At 38.5% G+C, this 23,594-nt stretch overlaps 1 protein-coding gene across 4 annotated transcripts in view; it reads left to right on the forward strand.

Moving 5' to 3' along the window:
• Positions 1-23,594, forward strand: part of DMXL2 (Dmx like 2) — a 162,805-nt gene that overhangs the window by 111,110 nt on the left and 28,101 nt on the right. For all 4 annotated transcript variants that reach the window (XM_022579483.3, XM_022579479.3, XM_022579480.3 and 1 more), the window contains 6 exons: positions 3,221-3,390; positions 8,436-8,533; positions 8,954-9,119; positions 10,425-10,689; positions 21,542-22,620; positions 23,028-23,219. In XM_022579483.3, the coding sequence (XP_022435191.1) occupies positions 3,221-3,390; positions 8,436-8,533; positions 8,954-9,119; positions 10,425-10,689; positions 21,542-22,620; positions 23,028-23,219 (1,970 nt within the window). The remainder of the gene's footprint in view (positions 1-3,220; positions 3,391-8,435; positions 8,534-8,953; positions 9,120-10,424; positions 10,690-21,541; positions 22,621-23,027; positions 23,220-23,594) is intronic.

Genomic DNA, 23,594 nt, shown 5'->3' on the forward strand with positions numbered 1-23,594 from the left:
CAGACACAGTCTCACACAGAAGCATACACATACACACTCACAAAAAGAGGAAAAGGGGAAAAAATAATATATCTTGCTCTCAAAGTGCACCTCCTCAATTTGGGATGATTCATTGTCTATTCAGGTATTCCACCGATGCAGAGTACATCAACTTGATTGTGGTGATTTAATCCGCTGCTCCTGAGGCTGCTGGGAGAAATTTCCCTTTCTCTTCTTTGTTTGCACAGCTCCGAGGTTAAGCTTTGGATTTGGCCCCGCCTCTGCGTGTAGGTCACCGGAGGGTGTCTGTTCTTTGCTCAGACAGGACGGGGTTAAAGGAGCAGCTGATTCGGGGGCTCTGGCTCACTGAGGCAGGGGCACGGAGTGCAGGGCGAGCCTGCGGCTGCAGAGGCCGGCATGACGTTGCACCAGCCTGAGGCGCGCCATCCGTTCTCCCGGGGAAGTTGTCCCCGGATCACGGGACCCTGGCAGTGGCGGGCTGCACAGGCTCTGGGAGGGGAGGTGTGGATAGTGACCTGTGCTCGCACACAGGCTTCTTGGTGGCGGCAGCAGCAGCCTTAGCGTCTCATGCCCGTCTCTGGGGTCCGCGCTTTTAGCCGCGGCTCGCGCCCGTCTCTGGAGCTCCTTTAAGCCTCTTGTCTCTTCGGCAGCAGCAGACTTTTCCCCGGACTCCCTCCTGGCTAGCCGTGGTGCACTAACCCCCTGCAGGCTGTGTTCAAGCCGCCAGTCCTCTCCCTAGGATCTGACCTCCGAAACCCCAGCCTCAGCTCCCAGCCCCGCTCGCCCAGGCGGGTGAGCAGACAAGCCTCTGGGGCTGGTGAGTGCTGGTCGGCACCGATCCTCTATGCGGGAATCTCTCCGCTTTGCCCTCCGCACCCCTGTCGCTTTGCTCTCCTCTGTGGCTCCGAAGCTCCCCCTCTCTGCCACCCGCAGTCTCCGCCCAGGAAGGGGCTTCCTAGTGTGTGGAAACCTTTCCTCCTTCACAGCTCCCTACCCCTGGTGCAGGTCCTGTCACTATTCTTTTGTCTCTGTTTATTCTTTTTTTTTTTTGCCCTACCCAGGTACATGGGGAGTTTCTTGCCTTTTGGGAGGTCTGAGGTCTTCTGCCAGCGTTCGGTGGGTGTTCTGTAGGAGTTGTTCCACGTGTGATCTCTGCATCTTACTCTTCCGCCATCTTCCCCCTCTTCCCTGAAAATTCTTAACTCTTGATAAATATTGTGACTTTCAGAAAGACCATGTTCATTTACATTCCCAGAACCAGTATTTGATGATGCCAAAACTCAACTCATTGCAACACTTGATATTATCATTTAAAACAATCTATGGCATTTGGAATAGGTTTAAAAAGTGGTATCTCAAATTTTAGTTTTAAAATTTTAGTTTTAAATGATGGTCATATGGTACTGAATCACTTAATGACAATTGTGTATATTGCCTAGGGAGACCTAAAACACCTCAAATTTCTAAAGCTTTGTCAAATTCCATTTTCCCTTTGATACAGTTAAAACATTGGAGATGAGAAAAGTGACTGCTATTGTAGGTGATGGTCTGGGGAAAAACTTAAGTAGCTAGTAGACAAGCTAAGAAGAACAGAGATATATTGCAAAGAATAGCCTGCCATTGGTAGGCAAATAAAAATAAGTGCCTGCTGGTGCCCCTTGTTTTTTCTTCCTAATACCTTTTTTCACTTCTAGTAGTTAGATTTCCAAATAGAGTTACTGATCTCTTCATCTTCTTTCTGAACCAAATGCCTCTGACATGTCTGTGTATATTTTTGTTTCCTTTTAGTCATACCAAAAATGTCATCAACCAAATTTCATTTAAGGGTATAGAATATACTTTATATTGTTACTTTATATTAACATTTTTATATCAGCAAAAGTGTGCATTTTGCATTGCCTTATAATAGCAATTTCTAAAGCAAAGTGTTTTTTTATAGTTATTTCATTCAGTGATTATTTCTTGAATCAGACAGGTTTAAATAGAGAATTAATCTGCTTTTTAGGTTCTGAAAAAATACAGGTTGATGTTTTTAAGTTTTGTCCATTTTCCCCCTAAATTTATAGTGACAGTTAAGGCTTGTTGCATTGATTTTGTGATATGATTTCAAACACAGTATATAAATGTTAGCAATGAGGAATTTAAAAGACTTAAGATTGTTATTTAAAATGGTCCTAATAGTTTTTTTAATAATTTCCGAAGGAACTGTTGGGAAGCAGTAATTGTTAGAAAAGCTTTAAACTATATGGAAAATCTATATAGTAGTTGTTAATGAAAAAAATTATATGTGGTAATATTGATAGCCTTACAGCATTGGGAGTCCTGTGTTGTAATGTGGCTGTCAGACCGTCATTGACCTCAGGCATTTCTTTGTTTCCAAAGGGATTCTAATAGATGGCTGATTCGACTAGCCTGGCTTCTTTCCTGGGATCCTTGGGGTTCTTCCCGGTGGCATTCCCACTATCTAACATCACTCCTTGGTTCACTTCTCTCATGTTTCTTCTTCACCTGCTCTAAGTGGAGTAAAGTGTTATCAGTTGTTCAACTGTTGACAGACTCACTGAGGGTGTCACTAAACCCTGTTTGTTGCCTCTAAATACAGCCTAGATCCCTGTCAGTCTTTTACCAGGGCATAAAAGTGTTTGCCATATGCCGTCAGTAATTAGGCCGCTTTAAACTCTTTTTAACTGAGGCACCAAAGACAGAGGAATGTGCCTCCTGACTGTTCTTCCCCAGAACTCTCATCAAGTTTAAAGCTTGCTTTGAAGTGATATGTAGCTCCTTGGCCCGAGGGATGAATGGGGCAGTTTTCCATATCCAGTACTGAAGGATATGGTCTGCAAGCAAGTGGCACTGTGAAACACGTACATGGACCAGCATATTTTGACTTGACCAGAGCTTTTACCCTTGGTCAGTTTGGTGTGTGTACGTACATATGAATGGCTTGATATTCAAATATCTTTCTTTCCAGCAATTAAGTTTTAGTGTCTCTATTCTTGCAGCGAATACGTTTCAGAAAGATTTTGGTTTTGTGTATCCTGTCAGTGATCTCGTATGTAGAAGCTTATACTATAAAATCCTGAATGATGAAATCTTTTGATACTTTTTTTCAGCTTGAAAATTCTTTCCAGAATGAATAAATACATGATTATGTAAAAAATTGGTTTTGTTTTTGTTCTGATGTAGTTCTGAAACTTATTATTTTGTATTTCTAATTTAGGTGTGTCTACTTGCCATTTTGCCTGGGCTTTTCATTCTGAGGCTGAGGAAGAGCTGATTAATATGATTCCTGCAATTCAGAGAGGGGACCCTCAGTGGTCTGAGTTAAGAGCTATGGGAATAGGTTGGTGGGTGAGGAATATTAACACTCTTCGAAGATGCATTGAAAAGGTAACTTTACTTCATTGGATTTTGAAGTTAAGTCTTTTCTTAAAGCATAAAAGATATTATCTTCCAGAAAACCTGGGGTGAGGGATTAGTATGTACATCTTGAGATCTTGAGAACTTCTTAAATAAAAATTTTTGGACCTTTAAAACTAAAACTTGACCTTTATAAAATGTCCAAGCAGTATATCAATTGTCTTTTGCCATATATACTAAGTATATAATATTTATGGAACAGATATTTTCTGCTATCAGTTGAGGTGCATCCTAGTTTAAGAAAATACAAACTGTATGTCAGTTACATACATTACATAGAAAAAAAAGTTCTCTTCATTCATTCATTCAGTCATTTATTTATTTATGCATGCTGCACTGCATGGCTTGCGGGATCATAGTTCCCCAACCAGAATGGAACCCGCACCCCCTGCAGTGGAAGCACAGAAACGTGGAGTCTTAACCTCTGGACCTCCAGGGAAGTCCCAAATCATTCTTTTTATATGAAAGATTCTCTGCATGGCTAGGGTAATAAATACCAAACTTCCTGTGCACTTTTAAAATACCATTCAAAAATTTTTGATTTGTGTGCACTTGAAGAACATATCTATGGCAGCAAATGACACATACTATAAATTTCTTTTTTAACTTATTTAATTAATTTTGTTTTTGCTACGTTGGGTCTTTGTTGCTGTGTGCGGGCTTTCTCCAGCTGCGGCATGCAAGGGCTACTCTTTGTTGCAGTGCGCGGGCTTCTCATTGCAGCGGCTTCTCTTGTTGCAGAGCATGCATGGGCTCTAGGCGCTAGGGCTTCAGTAGTTGTGGCACGTGGGCTCAGTAGTTGTGGCGCATGGGCTTAGTTGCTCTGCGGCATGTGGGATTTTCCTGGACAAGGGATTGAACCTGTGTCCCCTGCATTGGCAGGCGAATTCTTAACCACTGCGCCAACAGGGAAGTCCCCTCATGCTATAAATTTTAAAATGGGTTTTTGGAATCAGTTTTCTAGTAGAAAATAAAATTGTTAAAAATTTTTTAGTAGAAGCTGAGAATTTCTTTCAGTGTTGCAGAAACTAACCATTATTGAGCACCTTTTGTGTACCAGGTTTGGTTCTAGTTGCTTTTCATAAATTATTTCATATAATCTTCTCGTCAGCTGTATGTTACCATCTCGATTTTCCACCTGATAGAACTACGACTCAGAGAGGTTGGGTAACCAGCCCAAACTCCCATCATTTAAAAGTGTTAGATTTAGTCTGTGCCCTTTGTACTCTGTCGTGATTAGGAGAGTGGGATTGTCATTGTTTTGTTTGCTTTTAGGAGTCCATTGAAATTCTCAGAAGTACGATTAATGATACTACATTTGTGGAGTATGAATTCATTTCCCCCAAGAGGAATTTATTCCTCTACAGTAGTAGTTTCTAAATTTTAGTGTTTGAAGAATCACCTGGCAAACTTGCTTGAAACATACATCCCTCACTTCCGCTCTCAGAAGTTTTCATTTAGTAGGTTGGAGGTGGTAGGGCTGTGGCATCTTCATCTGAATTAGCATCCTGTGATTCTGCCAATAATATATAAGTACTTCCCTTCTCAAAATAGGCAGATGTAAGAAGGAATTTGTTCTCATACCAACCAAGAGATGTAGTTTCTGATGTACAGGGAAATTAATTGTTATAGCATATAAATTACACAATATCTACGTTAATTTTTTTTTTTGGCCACGCCACACGGCTTGTGGGATCTTAAGATAGTTCCCAGACTGGGGATTGAACCTTTGCCCTCGGCAGTGAAAGCACCACTCGAGTCCTAACCACTGGACCACCAGGAAGTCCCCATTAAATTTTTTTCATATCCCAAAGCAGTGGAAAAAGAGGAGGACATATTTTATCTGAAATGTTCTACAAAGTCTCTTCAGTTTCTTGTCATCAGTGTGTTGTGTCATTATAATTGAGTATTTCTGATATATACATATGATTTATTTCCACAAGTAATTTATCTCTTAAAATTAAATCAAAAGGATATGTAAAATTTTTTCCCTTGAAATATATGTTATGTTGGATTGGCCAAAAGGTTCATTCGTTTTTTTCTGTAGGATGGCTCTAGTAGCACTTAGTTGTCTTCAACTTCATTCGAAACAAATTTTTAGATTGTATTGTGATAGCTGTCATATCAGCACGGATTTAAAAAACGCTTATCAGAATTGGTGAATTTTTGTGTAGCCATTTTAATATTGAAGATAGAAGGAAAAAAGCAACACTTTCGGCATATTATGCTTTATTATTTCAAGAAACGTAAAAACACAACTGAAATGCAAAAGAAGATTTGTGCAGTGTATGGAGAAAGCGCTGTGACTAATCAAACATGTCAAAAGTGGTTTGCGAAGTTTTGTGCTGGAGGTTTCTCGAGAAGCTGGACGATGCTCCACGGTCGGGTAGACCAGTTGAAGTTGATAGGGATCAAATCGAGACATTAACTGAAAACAGTCAACGTTATACCACGCGGGAGATAGCCGGCATACTCAAAATGTCCAAATCAAGCACTGAAAATCATTTGCACCAGCTTGGTTATGTTAATCGCTTTGATGTTTGGGTTCCACGTAAGTTAAGCGAAAAAAACCTTCCTGACCATATTTCCTCATGGGATTCTCTACTGAAAGGTACCAAAAACGTTCCGTTTCTAAAACAAATTGTGATGGGTAATGAAAAGTGGATACTGTACAATAATGTGGAATGGAAGAAATCATGGGGCAAGCGAAATGAACCACCACCAACCACACCAAAGGCCGGTCTTCATCCAAGAAAGGTGATGTTATCTATATGGCAGGATTGGAAGGGAGTCCTCTATGATGAGCTCCTTCCGGAAAACCAAACGATTAATCCCAACAAGTACTGCTCCCAGTTAGACCAACTGAAAGCAGCACTTGACAAAAAGCATCTGGAATTAGTCAACAGAAAACACATAATCTTCCATCAGGATAATGTAAGACCACATGTTTCTTTGATGACCAGGCAAAAACTATTACAGCTTGGCTGGGAAATTCTGGTTCATCTGCTGTATTCATCAGACATTGCACCTTCGGATTTCCATGTATTTTGGTCTTTACAAAGTTCTCTTAATGGAAAATATTTCCATTCCCTGGAAGACTGTAAAAGGCACCTGGAACAGTTCTTTGCTCAAAAAGATAAAAAGTTTTGGGAAGATGGAATTATGAAGTTGCTTGAAAACTGGCAGAAGGTAGTAGAACAAAACAGTGAATACGTTGTTCAGTAAAATTCTTGGTGAAAATGAAAAATGTGTATTTTATTTTTACTTAAAAACCAGAGGAACTTTTTGGCCAGCCCAAAAACTCATTAGCTGAAGATGAATAAAAATTCTTGTAAGAATTATTAAACATTGAAGTACTAAGTTAAATGATTGAAGGCAGAGAAAATACTGAAAAAGGGGAAGAGGAATAAAAGCATTTTTGTGATGTGATTTTAGGTGTCTTTACCCCTCTTTACCATACCTTGGTGGCTTCCTGCTCTACCATCAGTCAGTGTTCATTAATAAAACATCCATTGTTTTTTATCGTTATACCTCTCAACTTAGTTATTTGCAGAGGTTATATCAGTATCTTTGAGAAATATGTGGTCTGTATGGTACTGTATTCAAAACCGTATGATTATGTACAACAGTGTTACTGGCTTAATAATTTTTAAACTTACATTGAGTTGATTGGTTCTTTATAAATTCAGCAACTTCAGTCATATGGCTCAAAGGAGGTTATCAGTTATGGTACAAGGGGAATTATGTATTCATTAAGGCTTTTTCTCATGGAATTTCTAAGAACTAAAATTTGAAAGCCCTTCAAAATAATGGAGCTTCAACCACCTGTATTTTAATTACATGCCAGAAAGAATGTGCCAGTCCTTCAGAGCTGTCAGAATTTGATTGAAAAATACTGGAGGGCTTCCCTCGTGGCGCAGTGGTTAAGAATCTGCCTGCCAGTGCAGGGGACACGGGTTCGAGCCCTGGTCTGGGAAGATCCCACATGCCGCGGAGCAACTAGGCCCGTGAGCCGCAACTACCGAGCCTGCGCGTCTGGAGCCTGTGCCCCGCAATAAGAGAGGCCGTGACTTTGAAAGGCCCGCGCACCATGATGAAGAGCGGCCCCCGCTTGCCGCAACTAGAGAAAGCCCTCGCACAGAAACAAAGACCCAACACAGCCAAAAATAAATTAATTAATTAATTTTAAAAAATACTGGAAAATTATGTTTAAAGAAAACTAAAACATTTATTTTTGTATTTTTCAAAATGTGTGTGTATGCATGTGCGTGAGTATAACTGATAATTTATTTACAGTTGTCTGTATCAGTATTAGTTGAGAGAGCTTTAAAATGTGAAATCACATATACATACCATAGAAGTCAGCATTTTAACTTTTACAAAACATTAAGAAATTTAATATGTCTAATTTTCAAGAAGAGGTCTCACTGGGAATTCCTTGGCGGTCCATGGTTAGGACCCTGTGCTTCCACTGCTGGGGGCCCGGGTTCGATCCCTGGTTGGGGAACTAACTTCCTGCAAGCTGGGCAGCACGGCCAGAAAAAAAAAAAAAGAAAAGAAAAGGTCTTACCTATCAAATATTCTGCATTCTTTATTGTTTCCTATGTTAGACAGTTTTATTACTACCTGGGTCTAATCCCTTTTACACCCCTTACTTACTGTGTGACCTTAGGCAATTCAGTTAACCTCTCTGTGTCTCAGTCGCCTCATGTGTAAAATGGGGATAATAATAGTACCTCTTGGATCGTGGTGATTCAGTAAGATAAGTGAAAGGTGTCTAGTACATGGTAAGTAGTCAGTAAATACTAGTTGCTGTTATTATTTTTATTGTAATTACTGGTATACAAAGGGTTGTTTCTAGGAGCTATATTATAAGCTACTGGCGATTGTGGAATAGAGTCAGCTCTTCCCATCTGCATAGTTTGTGTCATCCATGGAAATAGTAGGGAAGCATTAATTGTTGTAATTTGTTTATCAACTAGTTAATTCAGTATAACTTTTTATTGACTGTTTAGGTTGCCAAAGCTTCTTTTCAAAGGAACAATGATGCCTTGGATGCTGCATTATTCTACCTTTCAATGAAGAAGAAAGCAATAGTGTGGGGTCTGTTTAGGTAAATTTCCTCAACACTTAATATGGTTTAATGGAATGAAGATTGTGCTGTGACTGAGAAACATAATGCTTTTGAAAGTACTTAGATAAATCAGTTTCCTTTCTTGTGCCTTGATTCCTTTATCTGCAAAACAAATAGAATATCATTTGAACTTAAGCTAAAAATAAGTTGATAAAAGCACTTTGGAAAGTAAAGAGTGCACTTGCTTCCTATTCATGTATACTTAAGGTATTTTGAGTTTTCTCCTTATTAGAAGAAACGAAGAGAAGCTTAATAACAAATACCTACCACTAAAGTTGTTATTGTTCTTCTTTTAGATGGATGTTTGAGGTTTTCATTTTCTATTTTCATATATTCTGTAAAGGATTAAAACTATTTTAAATTTGGTTTAACCACTGATGTTTGTGCTCTGGTTCCCAGGTCACAGCATGATGAAAAAATGACAACATTTTTCAGCCACAACTTTAATGAAGATAGATGGCGTAAAGCCGCTTTGAAAAACGCTTTCTCTTTACTTGGAAAACAACGCTTTGAACAATCTGCTGCTTTTTTCTTGTTAGCTGGTTCATTGAAAGATGCCATTGAGGTATAACTAAGAAAACATGCTATGAAATACCTGTAAGAGCTTGAAAACCTGGGAAGATCATGGAGGAGACTGTAATGTTTGGTCATATGTTTGTAAGGATAGAGGGTAGGGAATAACTACAGAGATTACTAACTTAAATAGTAGCACAATGATAATGGAATTATAAATAAATACATGTAGAAACATAAATGAAAAATTTTATATAGAGAATATTGCATTTCAAGATAAGTATTTCAAGTATAAGTGTATGGAAAAAATGGTTTATGAATATCTTTTTCCTGACCATCTTGTGATTCTGAACTATTTAAGTATGTATAGGTCACAATCTCCTTACTTCGTGTAGACAGGCAGATATTTTAAGTTCTTTTTCGTCTAAATGAAATTCATAGATAAGGAACTGAGATTGCAATTTATACTGTTTTGAAATGTAGTCTTAGATATTGGAAGGTGAATGGGAAGAGGTAAAACTTCACATTTTTTGATACACAATCTTGGTAGCTGATTAAGAGAATAATTACAAATATTTCTGTTGTTTCTGTTTATTATAATGAATAATCCAAACAGGTGAAGGGAAAACATAATTGGAAATAATACCATAGAAAAAAAGGAAATATCCAACAAAGTGAAAGTACTTTATGTTTAGAATTAGTCATATTTTCAGAATTATCTCAGATGTATGAGTTTTTAAAGTAACAAATATTTATAATTTTGAAATGGGAAGCTTAGCCTAGAAGATACTCAGGCAAAGAAGAGAAATGTTGATTGAGTGAGAGATGCTCATATTGCCTGCATGACCTCAGATTCTCAGATGAGTAGCTACTTTAGAATATAAAGTCAGAGAGAGTAAGAATAGAGTATGTGGCTTTATTTCTTAAGTTATTTGCTATGTAAGTAGAAGATTCTTTTAAAATAGTAATAATTATGTTTATATGGAAATATATTTGGAAATTAACAGGAACTGATGTATATATAAATTCAGATGTCATAAGTGGTATTTAATTTAAAGATGAATGTTATTTGAATTGATCTAAGTGTGAGATGGTGTTGATATACTTCATTTTATGCATTTTTTATAAATGATCTTTCTAGGCTGGAAGCTACTAAGTTCTAGTTTCTTAATCTTCCTGCTATTCCTTAATCTCCTTTCAAGCAAGTATATAACTACCCTTCACTGTCTCAATCTCTGGACCTCTTCTCTCCACTGTGAGAATATAAATAGTGGATAATTTCAGGATATCAGTTGGATATTTCATATCTCTAAATAATTATCATTAAATAAGTATTTCTTAATATTTAAATTTATAGGTATGTCTTGAAAAAATGGAAGATATCCAGCTAGCCATGGTAATTGCCCGTTTATATGAATCTGATTTTGAGACTTCATCCACTTATCTATCCATCCTAAATCAGAAGATTTTGGGTTGCCAAAAGGATGCCTCAGGATTCGATTGCAAAAGATTACATCCTGATCCTTTTTTACGTAGTCTTGCGTACTGGGTAATGAAAGATTATGCCCGAGCCTTGGACACGTTATTGGAACAAACACCAAAGGAGGATGATGAACATCAAGGTAGAACATTTTGTGGATTTCTCTTTTTCTTTTTTAAAAGAAGACAGTTTCTGAACGGATGTTCACTTAGATAATACACACACACACACACCCCACACACAACCAATCATTACCAGATTTACTTTTCAGCTTTGAGAAATTAATATCAAAATTTCTTGTGCGGCTAAAGGTTTAGTCACTTACTATCTATAATTGAATCTAGCATTTTGTTATCATCATTTGAGTAGTAAAAGAAGACTTCACACACATTTTTACTCTCATAGCTATATATCAAGGCATATAAGATTACCATACTATTCTAATTTCATATATATTAGACTGAAGCATACAGAATGTTTCCACATCACACAGCTCTTTCTATGTATCATAATAGCCGGTTTCCTAAAAAAGTGTAAATTTTGGCTGTTACACATGTTGGTTTAGTGTATGGGCCTACAAAAACTTTATTCTTGTGTGGCAAACTTTCTTTACTCTTAGTTATACCAAATAATTTAGATTTTTTTTTTTTTTTTTTTTTTTTTGCTTTACGCGGGCCCCTCACTGTTGTGGCCTCTCCCGTTGCGGAGCACAGGCTCCGGACGCGCAGCCTCAGCGGCCATGGCTCACGGGCCCAGCCGCTCCGCGGCATGTGGGATCTTCCCGGACCGGGGCATGAACCCGCGTCCCCTGCATTGGCAGGCGGACTCTCAACCACTGCGCCACCAGGGAAGCCCTAATTTAGATTTTTAAAAGCATTTGGAAGGTATCTAGCAGCATTGTTTGCAATAATTTAGAAAATGGAACATTTTAAGTATTCATCAATACAATAGTTATATAAATTATAATATATCCATACAATAGAAACAATGTGCTAAAAATGGGATAGAGTGATGTGTTAATATGTGCTGTATTATTAAGTGAAAAACTAAGATATAGAACAATATGGTTCTTGTTGCACTTTATGTATATATGTCGTACATATACACACGTGTGTGCACACACGTACTGTGTCTGGTTCCCACTCCCTCTCCATTTTTTGTGTTTTGGAACAAATCACAAGAAACTACCGGCACTGGTTATCTTTTGGGAATAGGAGTGGGGAGATACAAGCTTTTACTTTTCATTTTGTACTTTCCATAGTTATAATTTTCTAGCCTTTTATTTTTATTACATATTATTTTTAAACACTAAAAGAGCTTACATGAATAAAGAGATTCAGGCTCAATTTTTACCTCTTCTTTACAAAAAAGAAATATAATATTTTAATACATAGTCCCCCCTTATCCACAGGGATTATGTTCCAAGACTCCCAGTGGATGACTGAAATTGTGGGTAGTACCAAATGCTATATAAACTATGTTTTTTTAATATATATATGTATATATATATATATGATAAAGTTTAATTTATAAATTAGGCACAGTAAGGGATTAACAACAGTGACTAATAAAATAAAGTAGAACAATTATAACAATATGCTGTAATGAAAGATGTGGTTTCTGTCACTCAGAATCTTATCATATAAATTTATTGCCTTTTCCATCTTAACTAAGCACTTACCATGCACTGTGCCCATAACTTTTGAAGTTTGAGGTGTGACAGAAAAACTAGCATGAATTTCTTTTTCCTGCTTCACAATTTCATGGACAGAAGATTCATTCTGACCTTAGATCTTAGTACCCTCAGCTTAAAATTTTTTTACTTTCCTTATTAAATAGAGAACTTTCAAATTTTCACTTAAAGGAAGCACTTACGGCTTCTCTTTGGCATAGATGAACTGCCAGCATCACTACTTTTGCACGTGGGGCCGTTATTAAGTATGATAAAATGAGGGTGACTTGAACACAAGCACTGTGGTGCCGTGACAGTGGATCTGATAATCCAGGTGGCTACTAAATGACTAATGGGTGGAATACGCTGGACAGGATGGAGCGAGATTTTTGTCGTGCTACTCAGAACCACTCGCAATTTAAAACTTATAAATTATTTATTTCTGAAATTTTCCATTTAATATTTTTGGACCTCAGATAACGGAATCCATGGAAAGCAAAACTGCAGATAAGGAGGGACCACTGTAAATATTTTTAAATTTATTTAAAGGAAAGGAAATAAAACCTTTAGAAGAAAAATAAATATCTGACCTACCCAGGCAATTTTAATAAAATGTACACATTTTTACAGAAGGAAGATTCTGTTTATTTCTTTATCTTTTCCAGGTTAACTTTTAAAAGGTTGTTATTGGGGAAAATTTTATGTATACATAAAAGAGTGAATGATATAATGAAAGTCTCTGACTCTATCATCCAGTTTCAGTAGTTATCAACTCATAACCAACCTCGTGCCATATATATATTCCCATCCTTTCCACACCCTCCCATTTTCAATACTGTATAGATTCATTTTGAAGCAGACACAGCAGATCATTTCATCTGTGAATATTGCAACATGCATCTCTAAAAACTAAGGACTCTTTAAAAAACAATAACACATGTCATTGTTATAACACATAACAATTCTATTAGTAATTAAATACTCAGTCTTCAAATTTCCCTGGTTCTCTCAAAATCTTATACAGTTGATTAATTTGAAACAAGATCCAAATGATGCCTATATATTGTGATTGGCTGAGGTGGCTCTTATGTCTGTTTTGATCCATATTTAGTTACCCCTCTCCCCCTCCCCCAGTTTATTTGTTAAAGAAGTCGGATTGTTTGTCCTGTAGTTTCTTTTTTTTTTAAACATCTTTATTGGAATATAATTGCTTTACAGTGGTGTGTTAGTTTCTGCTTTATAACAAAGTGAATCAGTTATACATATACATATGTTCCCATATCTCTTCCCTCTTATGTCTCCCTCCCTCCAACGCCCCCATCCCACCCCTCTAGGTGGTCACAAGCACCGAACTGATTTCCCTGTGCTATGCGGCTGCTTCCCACTAGCTATCTATTTTACGTTTGGTAGTGTAAATATGTCCATGCCACTCTCTCACTTTGTCACAGCTTACCCTTCCCCTCCCCATATCCTCAAGTCCATTCTCTAGTAGGTCTGTGTCTTTATTCCTGTCTTACCCCTAGGTTCTTCATGACATTTTTTTTTCTTAGGTTCCATATATATGTGTTAGCATATGGTATTTGTCTTTCTCTTTCTGACTTACTTCACTTTGTATGACAGACTCTGGGTCCATCCACCTCACTACAAATAACTCAATTTCGTTTCTTTTTATGGCTGAGTAATATTCCATTGTATATATGTGCCACATCTTCTTTATCCATTCACCCGATGATGGACACTTAGGTTGCTTCCATCTCCTGGCTATTGTAAATGGAGCTGCAATGAACATTGTGGTACATGACTCTTTTTGAATTATGGTTTTCTGAGGGTATTTACTCAGTAGTGGGATTGCTGGGTCGTATGGTAGTTCTATTTGTAGTTTTTTAAGGAACCTCCATACTGTTCTCCATAGTGGCTGTACCAATTCACATTCCCACCAGCAGTGCAAGAGGGTTCCCTTTCCTCCACACCCTCTCCAGCATTTATCGTGTCTAGATTTTTTGATGATGGCCATTCTGACTGGTGTGAGATGATATCTCATTGTAGTTTTGATTTGCATTTCTCTAATGATTAATGATGTTGAGCATTCTTTCATGTGTTTGTTGGCAATCTGCATATCTTCTTTGGAGAAATGTCTATTTAGGTCTTCTGCCCATTTTTGGATTGGATTGTTTGTTTTTTTGTTATTGAGCTGCGTGAGCTGCTTGTAAATTTTGGAGATTAATCCCTTGTCAGTTGCTTCATTTGCAAATATTTTCTCCCATTCTGAGGGTTGTCTTTTGGTCTTGTTTATGGTTTCCTTTGCTGTGCAAAAGCTTTTTTTTTTTTTTTGTGGTACGCGGGCCTCTCACTGCCGTGGCCTCTCCCGTTGTGGAGCACAGGCTCCGGACGCACAGGCTCAGCAGCCATGGCTCACGGGCCCAGCCTATCTGCGGCATTTGGGATCCTCCCAGAGCAGGGCACGAACCCGCGTCCCCTGCATCGGCAGGTGGACCCTCAACCACTGTGCCACCAGGGAAGCCCTGTGCAAAAGCTTTTAAGTTTCATTAGGTCCCATTTGTTTATTTTTGTTTTTATTTCCATTTCTCTAGGAGGTGAGTCAAAAAGGATCTTGCTGTGATTTATGTCATAGAGTGTTCTGCCTATGTTTTCCTCTAAGAGTTTGATGGTGCCTGGCCTTACATTTACGTCTTTAATCCATTTTGAGCTTATTTTTGTATATGGTGTTAGGGAGTGTTCTAATCTCATACTTTTACATGTACCTGTCCTGTTTTCCCAGCACTACTTATTGAAGAGGCTGTCCTTTCTCTACTGCACATTCCTGCCTCTTTTATCAAAGATAAGGTGACCATATGTGCATGGGTTTATCTCTGGGCTTTGTATCCTGTTCCATTGAGCTATCTTTCTGTTTTTGTGCCAGTACCATACTGTCTTGATTACTGTAGCTTTGTAGTATAGTCTGAAGTCCGGGAGCCTGATTCCTCCAGCTCCGCTTTTCGTTCTCAAGATTGCTTTGGCTATTCGGAGTCTTTTGTGTTTCCATACAAATTGTGAAATTTTTTGTTGTAGTTCTGTGAAAAATGCCAGTGGTACTTTGATAGGGATTGCATTGAATCTGTAGATTGCTTTGGGTAGTAGAGTCATTTTCACAATGTTGATTCTTCCAATCCAAGAACATGGTATATCTCTCCATCTATTTGTATCATCTTTAATTTCTTTCATCAGTGTCTTATAATTTTCTGCATACAGGTCTTTTGTCTCCTTAGGTAGGTTTATTCCTAGATATTTTATTCTGTTTGTTGCAATGGTAAATGGGAGTGTTTTGTTAATTTCACTTTCAGATTTTTCATCATTAGTGTATAGGAATGCCAGAGATTTCTGTGCATTAAATTTGTATCCTGCTACTTTACCAAATTCATTGATTAGCTGTAGTAGTTTTCTTGTAGCATCTTTAGGATTCTTTATGTATAGTATCATGTCATCTGCAAACAGTGACAGCTTTACTTCTTCTTTTCCGATTTGGATTCCTTTTATTTCTTTTTCTTCTCTGATTGCTGTGGCTAAAAACTTCCAAAACTACGTTTAATAAGAGTGGTGACAGTGGGCAACCTTTTCTTGTTTCTGATCTTAGTGGAAATGCTTTCAGTTTTTCACCACTGAGCACGAGGTTGGCTGTGGGTTTGTCATATATGGCCTTTATTATGTTGAGGAAAGTTCCCTCTATGCCTACTTTCTGCAGGGTTTTTATCATAAATAGGTGTTGAATTTTGTCGAAAGTTTTCTCTGCATCTATTGAGATGATGATATGGTTTTTCTCCTTCAATTTGTTAATATGGTGTATCACGTTGATTGATTTGCATACATTGAAGAATCCTTGCATTCCTGGGATAAACCCCACTTGTTCATGGTGTATGATCCTTTTAATGTGCTGTTGGATTCTGTTTCCTAGTATTTTGTTGAGGATTTTTGCATCTATGTTCATCAGTGATATTGTTCTGTAGTTTTCTTTCTTTGTGACATCGTTGTCTGCTTTTGCAATCAGGGTGATGGTGGCCTTGTAGAGTGAGTTTGGGAGTGTTCCTCCCACTGCTATTCTGGAAGAGTTTGAGAAGGATAGGTGTTAGCTCTTCTCTAAATGTTTGATAGAATTCGCCTGTGAAGCCATCTGGTCCTGGGCTTTTGTTTGTTGGAAGATTTTTAATCACAGTTTCAATTTCAGTGCTTGTGATTGGTCTGTTTATATTTCCTATTTCTTCCTGGTTCAGTCACAGAAGGTTGTGCATTTCTAAGAATTTGTTCATTTCTTCCAGGTTGTCCATTTCTTGGCATACAGTTGCTTGTAGTAATCTCTCATGATCCTTTGTATTTCTGCAGTGTCAGTTGTTACCTCTCCTTTTTCATTTCTAATTCTATTGATTTGCGTCTTCTCCCTTTTTTTCTTGATGAATCTGGCTAAAGGTTTATCAATTTTGTTTGTCTTCTCAAAGAACCAGCTTTTAGTTTTATTGATCTTGGCTGTCATTTCCTTCATTTTTTTTTTCATTTATTTCTGATCTGATCTTTATGATTTCTTTCCTTCTGCTAACTGTGGGGGTTTTTTTTTCCTTCTTTCTCTAATTTCTTTAGGTGTAGGTTAGGTTGTTTATATTAGATGTTTCTGTTTCTTAAGGTAGGATTGTATTACTATAAACTTCCCTATTAGAAATGCTTTTGCTGCATCCCATAAGTTTTAGGTCTTTGAGTTTTCATTGCCATTTGTTTCTAAGAATTTTTTGATTTCCTTAGTGATCTCTTGGTTATTAAGTAGTGTATTGTTTATCCTCCATGTTTTTATTTTTTACAGATTTTTTTCCTGTAATTGATATCTAGTCTCATAACATTGTGGTTGGAAAAGATACTTGATATGATTTCAGTTTCCTTAAATTTACCAAGGCTTGATTTGTGACCCAGGATATTATCTATCCTGGAGAATGTTCCATGAGCACTTTGGAAAAATGTGTATTCTGTTATTTTTGGATGGAATGTCCTACAAATATCAATTAAGTCCGTCTTGTTTAATGTATTGTTTAAAGCTTGTGTTTCCTTGTTTATTTTCACTTTGGATGATCTGTCCATTCGTGAAAGTGGGGTGTTAAAGTCCCCTACTATGAATGTGTTACTGTCGATTTCCCCTTTTATGGCTGTTAGTATTTGCTCCTATGTTGGGTGCATAAATATTTACAATTGTTATATCTTCTTCTTGGGTTGATCATACGTAGTGTCCTTCTTTGTCTCTTGTAATAGTCTTTGGTTTAAAGTCTATTTTGTCTGATATGAGAATTGCTACTCCAGCTTTCTTTTGATTTCCATTTGCATGGACTATCTCTTTTCTGTCCCCTCACTTTCAGTCTGTATGTGTCCCTAGGTCTGAAGTGGGTCTTTCTTTGACAGCATGTATATGGGTCTTGTTTTTGTATCCATTCAGCCAGTCTTCGTCTTTTGGTAGGAGCATTTAATCCATTTACATTTAAGGTAATTATCCATATGTGTGTTCCTATTACCATTTTCTTAATTGTTTTGGGTTTGTTATTGTAGGTCTTTTCCTTCTTTTGTGTTTTCTGCTTAGAGAAGTTCCTTTAGCATTTGTTGTAAAGCTGGTTTGGTGGTGCTGAATTCTCTTAGGTTTTGCTTGTCTGTAAGGTTTTTCATTTCTCCATTGAATCTGAATGAGATCCTTGCTAGGTAGGGTAATCTTGGTTGTAGGTGTTTCCGTTTCATCATTGTAAATATGTCCTGCCACTCCTTTCTGGCTTGCAGAGTTTCTGCTGAAAGATCAGCTGTTAAACTTATGGGGATTCCCTTGTGTGTTATTTGTTGTTTTACCCTTGTTGCTTTTAATATTTTTTCTTTGTACTTTATTTTTGATAGTTTGATTAATATGTGTCTTGGCATGTTTGTCCTTGGATTTATCCTGTATGGGACTCTCTGTGCTTCCTGGAGTTGATTGACTATTTCCTTTCCCGTATTAGGGAAGTTTTCAACTATAATCTCTTCAAATGTTTTCTCAGTCCTTTACTTTTTCTCTTCTTCTGGGACCCCTATAATTCGAATGTTGGTGTGTTTAATGTTGTCCCAGAGGTCTCTGAGACTGTCCTCAATTCTTTTCATTTGTTTTTCTTTATTCTGCTCTGCAGTAGTTATTTCCACTATTTTATCTTCCAGGTCACATATCCGTTCTTGTGCCTCAGTTATTCTGCTATTGATTCCTTCTAGAGAGTTTTTAATTTCATTTATTGTGTTGTTCATCACTGTTTGTTTGCCCTTTAGTTCTTCTAGGTCCTTGTTAAACATTCCTTGTATTTTCTCCATTCTATTTCCAAGGTTTTGGATCATCTTTACTATCATTATTCTGAATTCTTTTCCAGGTAGACTGCCTGTTTCTTCTTCATTTGTTTGGTCTGGTGGATTTTTACCTTGTTCCTTCATCTGCTGTGTGTTTCTGTCTTCTCATTTTGCTTAACTTACTGTGTTTGAGGTCTCGTTTTCGCAGGCTGCAGGTTCATGCTTCCCGTTGTTTTTGGTGTCTGCCCCCAGTGGCTAGGGTTGGTTCAGTGGGTTGTGTAGGCTTCTTGGTGGAGGGGACTTGTGCCTTTGTTTTGGTGGCTGAGGCTGGATCTTGTCTTTCTGGTGTGCAGGACTGCGTCCGTTGGGTGTGTTTTGGTGTGTCTGTGACCTTACTATGATTTTAGGCAGCCTCTCTGGTAATGGCTGGGTTTGTGTTCCTGTCTTGCTAGTTGTTTGGCATAGGATGTCAAGCACTGTAACTTGCTGGTCATTGAGTGGAGCTGGGTCTTAGCATTGAGATGGAGATCTCTGGAAGAGCTTTTGCATTTGATATTATGTGGAGCCAGGAGGTGTATGGTGGACCAGTGTCCTGAACTCAGATCTCCCACCTCAGAGGCATAGGCGTGACACCTGGCCGGAGCTTGAATACCCTGTCACCCACACGGCTCAGAAGAAAAGGGAGAAAAAATGAAACAGAGAAAGAAAAATAAAATAATATAAAGTTATTAAAATAAAAAATAATTATTAAAAAATTAAAAAGTAATAATAAAAGAAAGAAAGAATAGAGCAAGCAAACCAAAAAAACAAATCCACCAGTGATAGCAAGTGCTAAAAACTATACTAAAAAAACCCCCCAAACAAAAAATGGATAGACAGAACCCTAGGACAAATGGTAAAAGCAAAGCTATACAGACAAAATCATATGAAGAAGCATACACATACACACTCACAAAAAGAGAAAAAGGATAAAAAAATCTGTATATATAAAAGAAAAAAAAGGATGAGAGCAACCAAATCAATAAACAAAGCTACCAATGATAATCAACTCTAAATACTCGACTAAGATAAACATAAAGCCAGGAACAAATTAGATGCAGAAAGCAAACCCCAAATCTACAGTTGCTCCCAGCATCCACCACCTCAATTTTGGGATGATTCGTTGGCTGTTCAGGTATTCCACAGATGCAGGGTACATCGAGTTGACTGTGGAGATACAATCTGCTGCTCCTGAGGCTGCTGGGAGAAATTTCCCTTTCTCTTCTTTGTTCGCACAGCTCCTGGGGTTCAGCTTTGGATTTGGCCCCGCCTCTGCGTGTAGGTCTCCTGAGGGCGTCTGTTCTTCGCTCAGACAGGACGGGGTTAAAGGAGCAGCTGATTCGGGGGCTCTGGCTCACTCAGGCCGGGGGGAGGGAGGGGTACGGATGTGGGGCGAGCCTGCGGCGGTAGAGGCCAGCGGGACGTTGCACCGGTCTGAGAGGCTCCGCATGTGTTCTCCCAGGGAAGTTGTCCCTGGGTCACGGGACCCTGGCAGCGGCGGGCTGCACAGGCTCCCGGAAGGGGAGGTGTGGAGAGTGACCTTTGCTTGCACACAGGCTTCTTGGTGGCTGCAGAAGTAGCATTAGCGTCTCATGCCTGTCTCTGGGGTCCACGCTGATAGCTGCGGCTCGTGCCCATCTCTGGAGCTCGTTCAGGCAGTGCTCTGAATCCCCTCTCCTCGCACACCCCGAAACAGTGGTCTCTTGACTCTTAGGCAGTTCCAGACTTTTCCCCGGACTCCGTCCCGGCTAGCTGTGGCACACTAGCCCCTTTTAGGCTGTGTTCATGCAGCCAACCCCAGTCCTCTCTCTGGGATCTGACCTCCGAAGCCCGAGCCTCAGGTCCCAGCCCCCGCCCGCCCCGGCGGGTGAGCAGAGAAGCCTCTCGGGCTGGTGAGTGCTGGTCGGCACCGATCATTTGTGCGGGAATCTGTCCGCTTTGCCCTCTGCAGCCCTGTTGCTGCGCTCTCCTCCGTGGCTCCGAAGCTTCCCCCCTCTGCCACCCACAGTCTCCGCCCGAGAAGGGGCTTCCTAGTGTGTGGAAACTTTTCCTCCTTCACAGCTCCCTCCCACTGGTGCAGGTCCCGTCCCTATTCTTTTGTCTGTTTTTTCTTTTGCCCTTCCCAGGTACGTGGGGGAGTTTCTTGCCTTTTGGGAGGTCTGAGGTCTTCTGCCAGCGTTCAGTAGGTGTTCTGTAGGAGTTGTTCTACATGCACATGTATTTTTGATGTATTTGTGGGGAAGAAGGTGATCTCCACGTCTTACTCCTCCACCATCTTGAAGGTCTCCCTCTTTGCAGTTCTTCTTGTTTTGATAGTATATCCCACTAAGGATGTTCAGTCAAATTACTTATTTTTTAAAATTACTTATTTTTAAGTCACTTTACAGTTCCTCTCTTGTGGTTATGCTACCAACTTGATACAAAGAATAATGTTTAATTTTGCTTTTGCTTTTATTGTGAATTTTTTAAGATTAATTTTCTTTTAGAATTATATAAAATGTTGAAGTGGTTTTTAAATAAAAACCATAAAATCAAGGTATTTTCAGAGAAATCTAGCTTCTTTCCTCATCTCTCTACCCTGTTCTTGCCTCCCTTTTTTAGGGGACCAATTGAAAAAAAAATTGTGTGTTCTCCTTCCATTTAAAAAAATACAAGTGTACGTGTGTGTGTGTGAGAATGTGTGTATGTGTTCCCTCTTTACTTTCTTAAGTAAAAGGTAGTTTAGTATATATACTTTTCTTCGTCTTCTTTTACTTAATATATTCTGGATATCACTCCATAGCAAAACAGGGAAATTCTTTTTATTTTAGCTGTATTTTGTGGGTATATCGTAGTTTAACTAATCCTAGGTTAATATTTAAGTGTCCTTTATTTTGAGGAAATGCTGACATATTTTATTCTTTTGTAATATAATTACAGGTTAACATAATACCTTGTGATTGTATCTGTTTGTTTTCTATAGTTATCAAATCTTGTAACCCAGTGGTGTTTAGTTTCTACAACTACCTTCGAACTCATCCTTTGCTTATTCGAAGAAACCTTGCCTCCCCTGAAGGGACTTTGGCAACCTTAGGTCTCAAAACGGAGAAGAACTTTGTTGATAAAATTAATCTCATAGAAAGAAAATTATTCTTTACTACAGCAAATGCTCATTTTAAAGTTGGATGTCCTGTTTTAGCCTTGGAGGTACTCTCCAAAATTCCAAAAGTTACCAAAGTGTCTGCCTTACCTTCAGAAAAAGATCAGCCTGACTTCATTTCTAAAAAGACGGATGATGTACCTTCAGAATCAAAAACTCTGAGTGATGGTGATAGAAGTTCTGGAATTGATTGGTCAAACGTAACTTCATCACAGATTGACTGGAGTCAGCCAATAGTAAAAGTTGAAGAGGAACCTCTTACTCTTGATTGGGGTGAAGAGCACGATGGTGCCTTAGAAGAAGAGGAAGAAGATGCTGTCGGTTTAGTAATGAAAAGTACAGATGTCAGGGAAAAAGATAGACAAGAAGATCGGGAAGCCCCAGACCCTAATGTGTTATTGACTCCTCAGGAAGAGGATTGCCTTGAAGGTGATTCTGAAGTTGATGTGATTGCTGAACAACTAAAATTCAGAGCTTGTTTAAAGATCCTTATGACTGAACTAAGAACATTGGCTACAGGTTATGAAGTAGATGGTGGAAAACTCAGATTTCAACTCTATAACTGGCTTGAAAAGGAAATTGCCGCCTTGCATGAGATATGTAATCATGAATCAGTTATTAAAGAATATGCCAGTAAAATGCATTCCACAGTAGAGAGTGATATTCGGGATCAGGAAGAAATGGTGGACAAACCAGGTCTTGGTTCCTATGAGTGGCACCAAATAGAAAGGCGGAGACTACAGGCTAAACGAGAGCATGCGGAAAGACGGAAGTTGTGGTTGCAGAAGAACCAAGATCTCCTCAGAGTGTTTCTTAGTTACTGTAGCCTTCACGGGGCCCAAGGTGGTGGTCTGGCCTCGGTAAGGATGGAACTCAAATTTTTGCTACAAGAATCACAGCAGGTATTGACTTTACTTTTGTTTTCAATCTTGGTTATTTTAATAATTTCAGTAACTTTCATTTATAGTTGTAAAGCTCTTTTTACTGGTTAATGTTAATGTGATTCGCTCCTCTATTCACAGGAGGCACATATTTACACTCTGCATGGGTCTTTTTAGACAGAAGTTTTGGTAATTAGGTGTAGGCTAAAAGCTTGAGAGCACAGCTGTGTCAAACTCATCTTTACATCTTCTGCGTCTAAGCATAGGACCTGGTACGCAATCAATTTTTGTAGAATAAGTGAGCGAGCACATTAACATATTGCTTTTACTCAGATGTTTACTGCCAGTATTTTTATCATATAACTGTTAATTGCTTTTTTTTGTCCTTCATTTTAACTACGGAAAAAATAATCTCCTATCACTCACAGGAAACTACAGTGAAGCAGCTCCAGTCTCCACTACCACTGCCTACCACCCTACCTCTGCTTTCAGCAAGTATTGCTTCAACAAAAACAGTCATAGCTAATCCTGTACTGTACTTAAATAATCACATCCATGATATACTTTATACTATTGTTCAGATGAAAACACCACCTCATCCCAGTATTGAAGATGTGAAGGTAATGTAGAGTTTATGATCATTTGGTATTGTACACACTGAGAAGGTAAATGTGTTATACTTGTCTTCCAGTTTGAACTTAGAAGAAATATTTTACAGTACTCTTATCTGCTACCTTCTCAGTCTGACTAGTTCAAGACCATTTGTCCAATGAATGTAATTTGAAAGTAAGCATTCTTGAAATTCTCCCATTTGCCACAGCTTGGATGGAGTTTAAGCTAAGTGAAGTAAGTCAGACAGAAAGAAAAATACCATATGTTATCACTCATATGTGGAATCTAAAAAATGAAACAAATGACTGTATATAACAAAACAGAAACAGACTCCCAGACATAGAGAACAAACCAGTGGTTACCAAAGTGTGTGTGTGTGTGTG

The sequence above is a fragment of the Delphinapterus leucas genome, chromosome 2 (assembly GCF_059928025.1).
Source record: "Delphinapterus leucas isolate spDelLeu-1000000601 "Yukka" chromosome 2, BTC_Dleu_Yukka2, whole genome shotgun sequence".
NCBI lineage: Eukaryota > Metazoa > Chordata > Mammalia > Artiodactyla > Monodontidae > Delphinapterus > Delphinapterus leucas.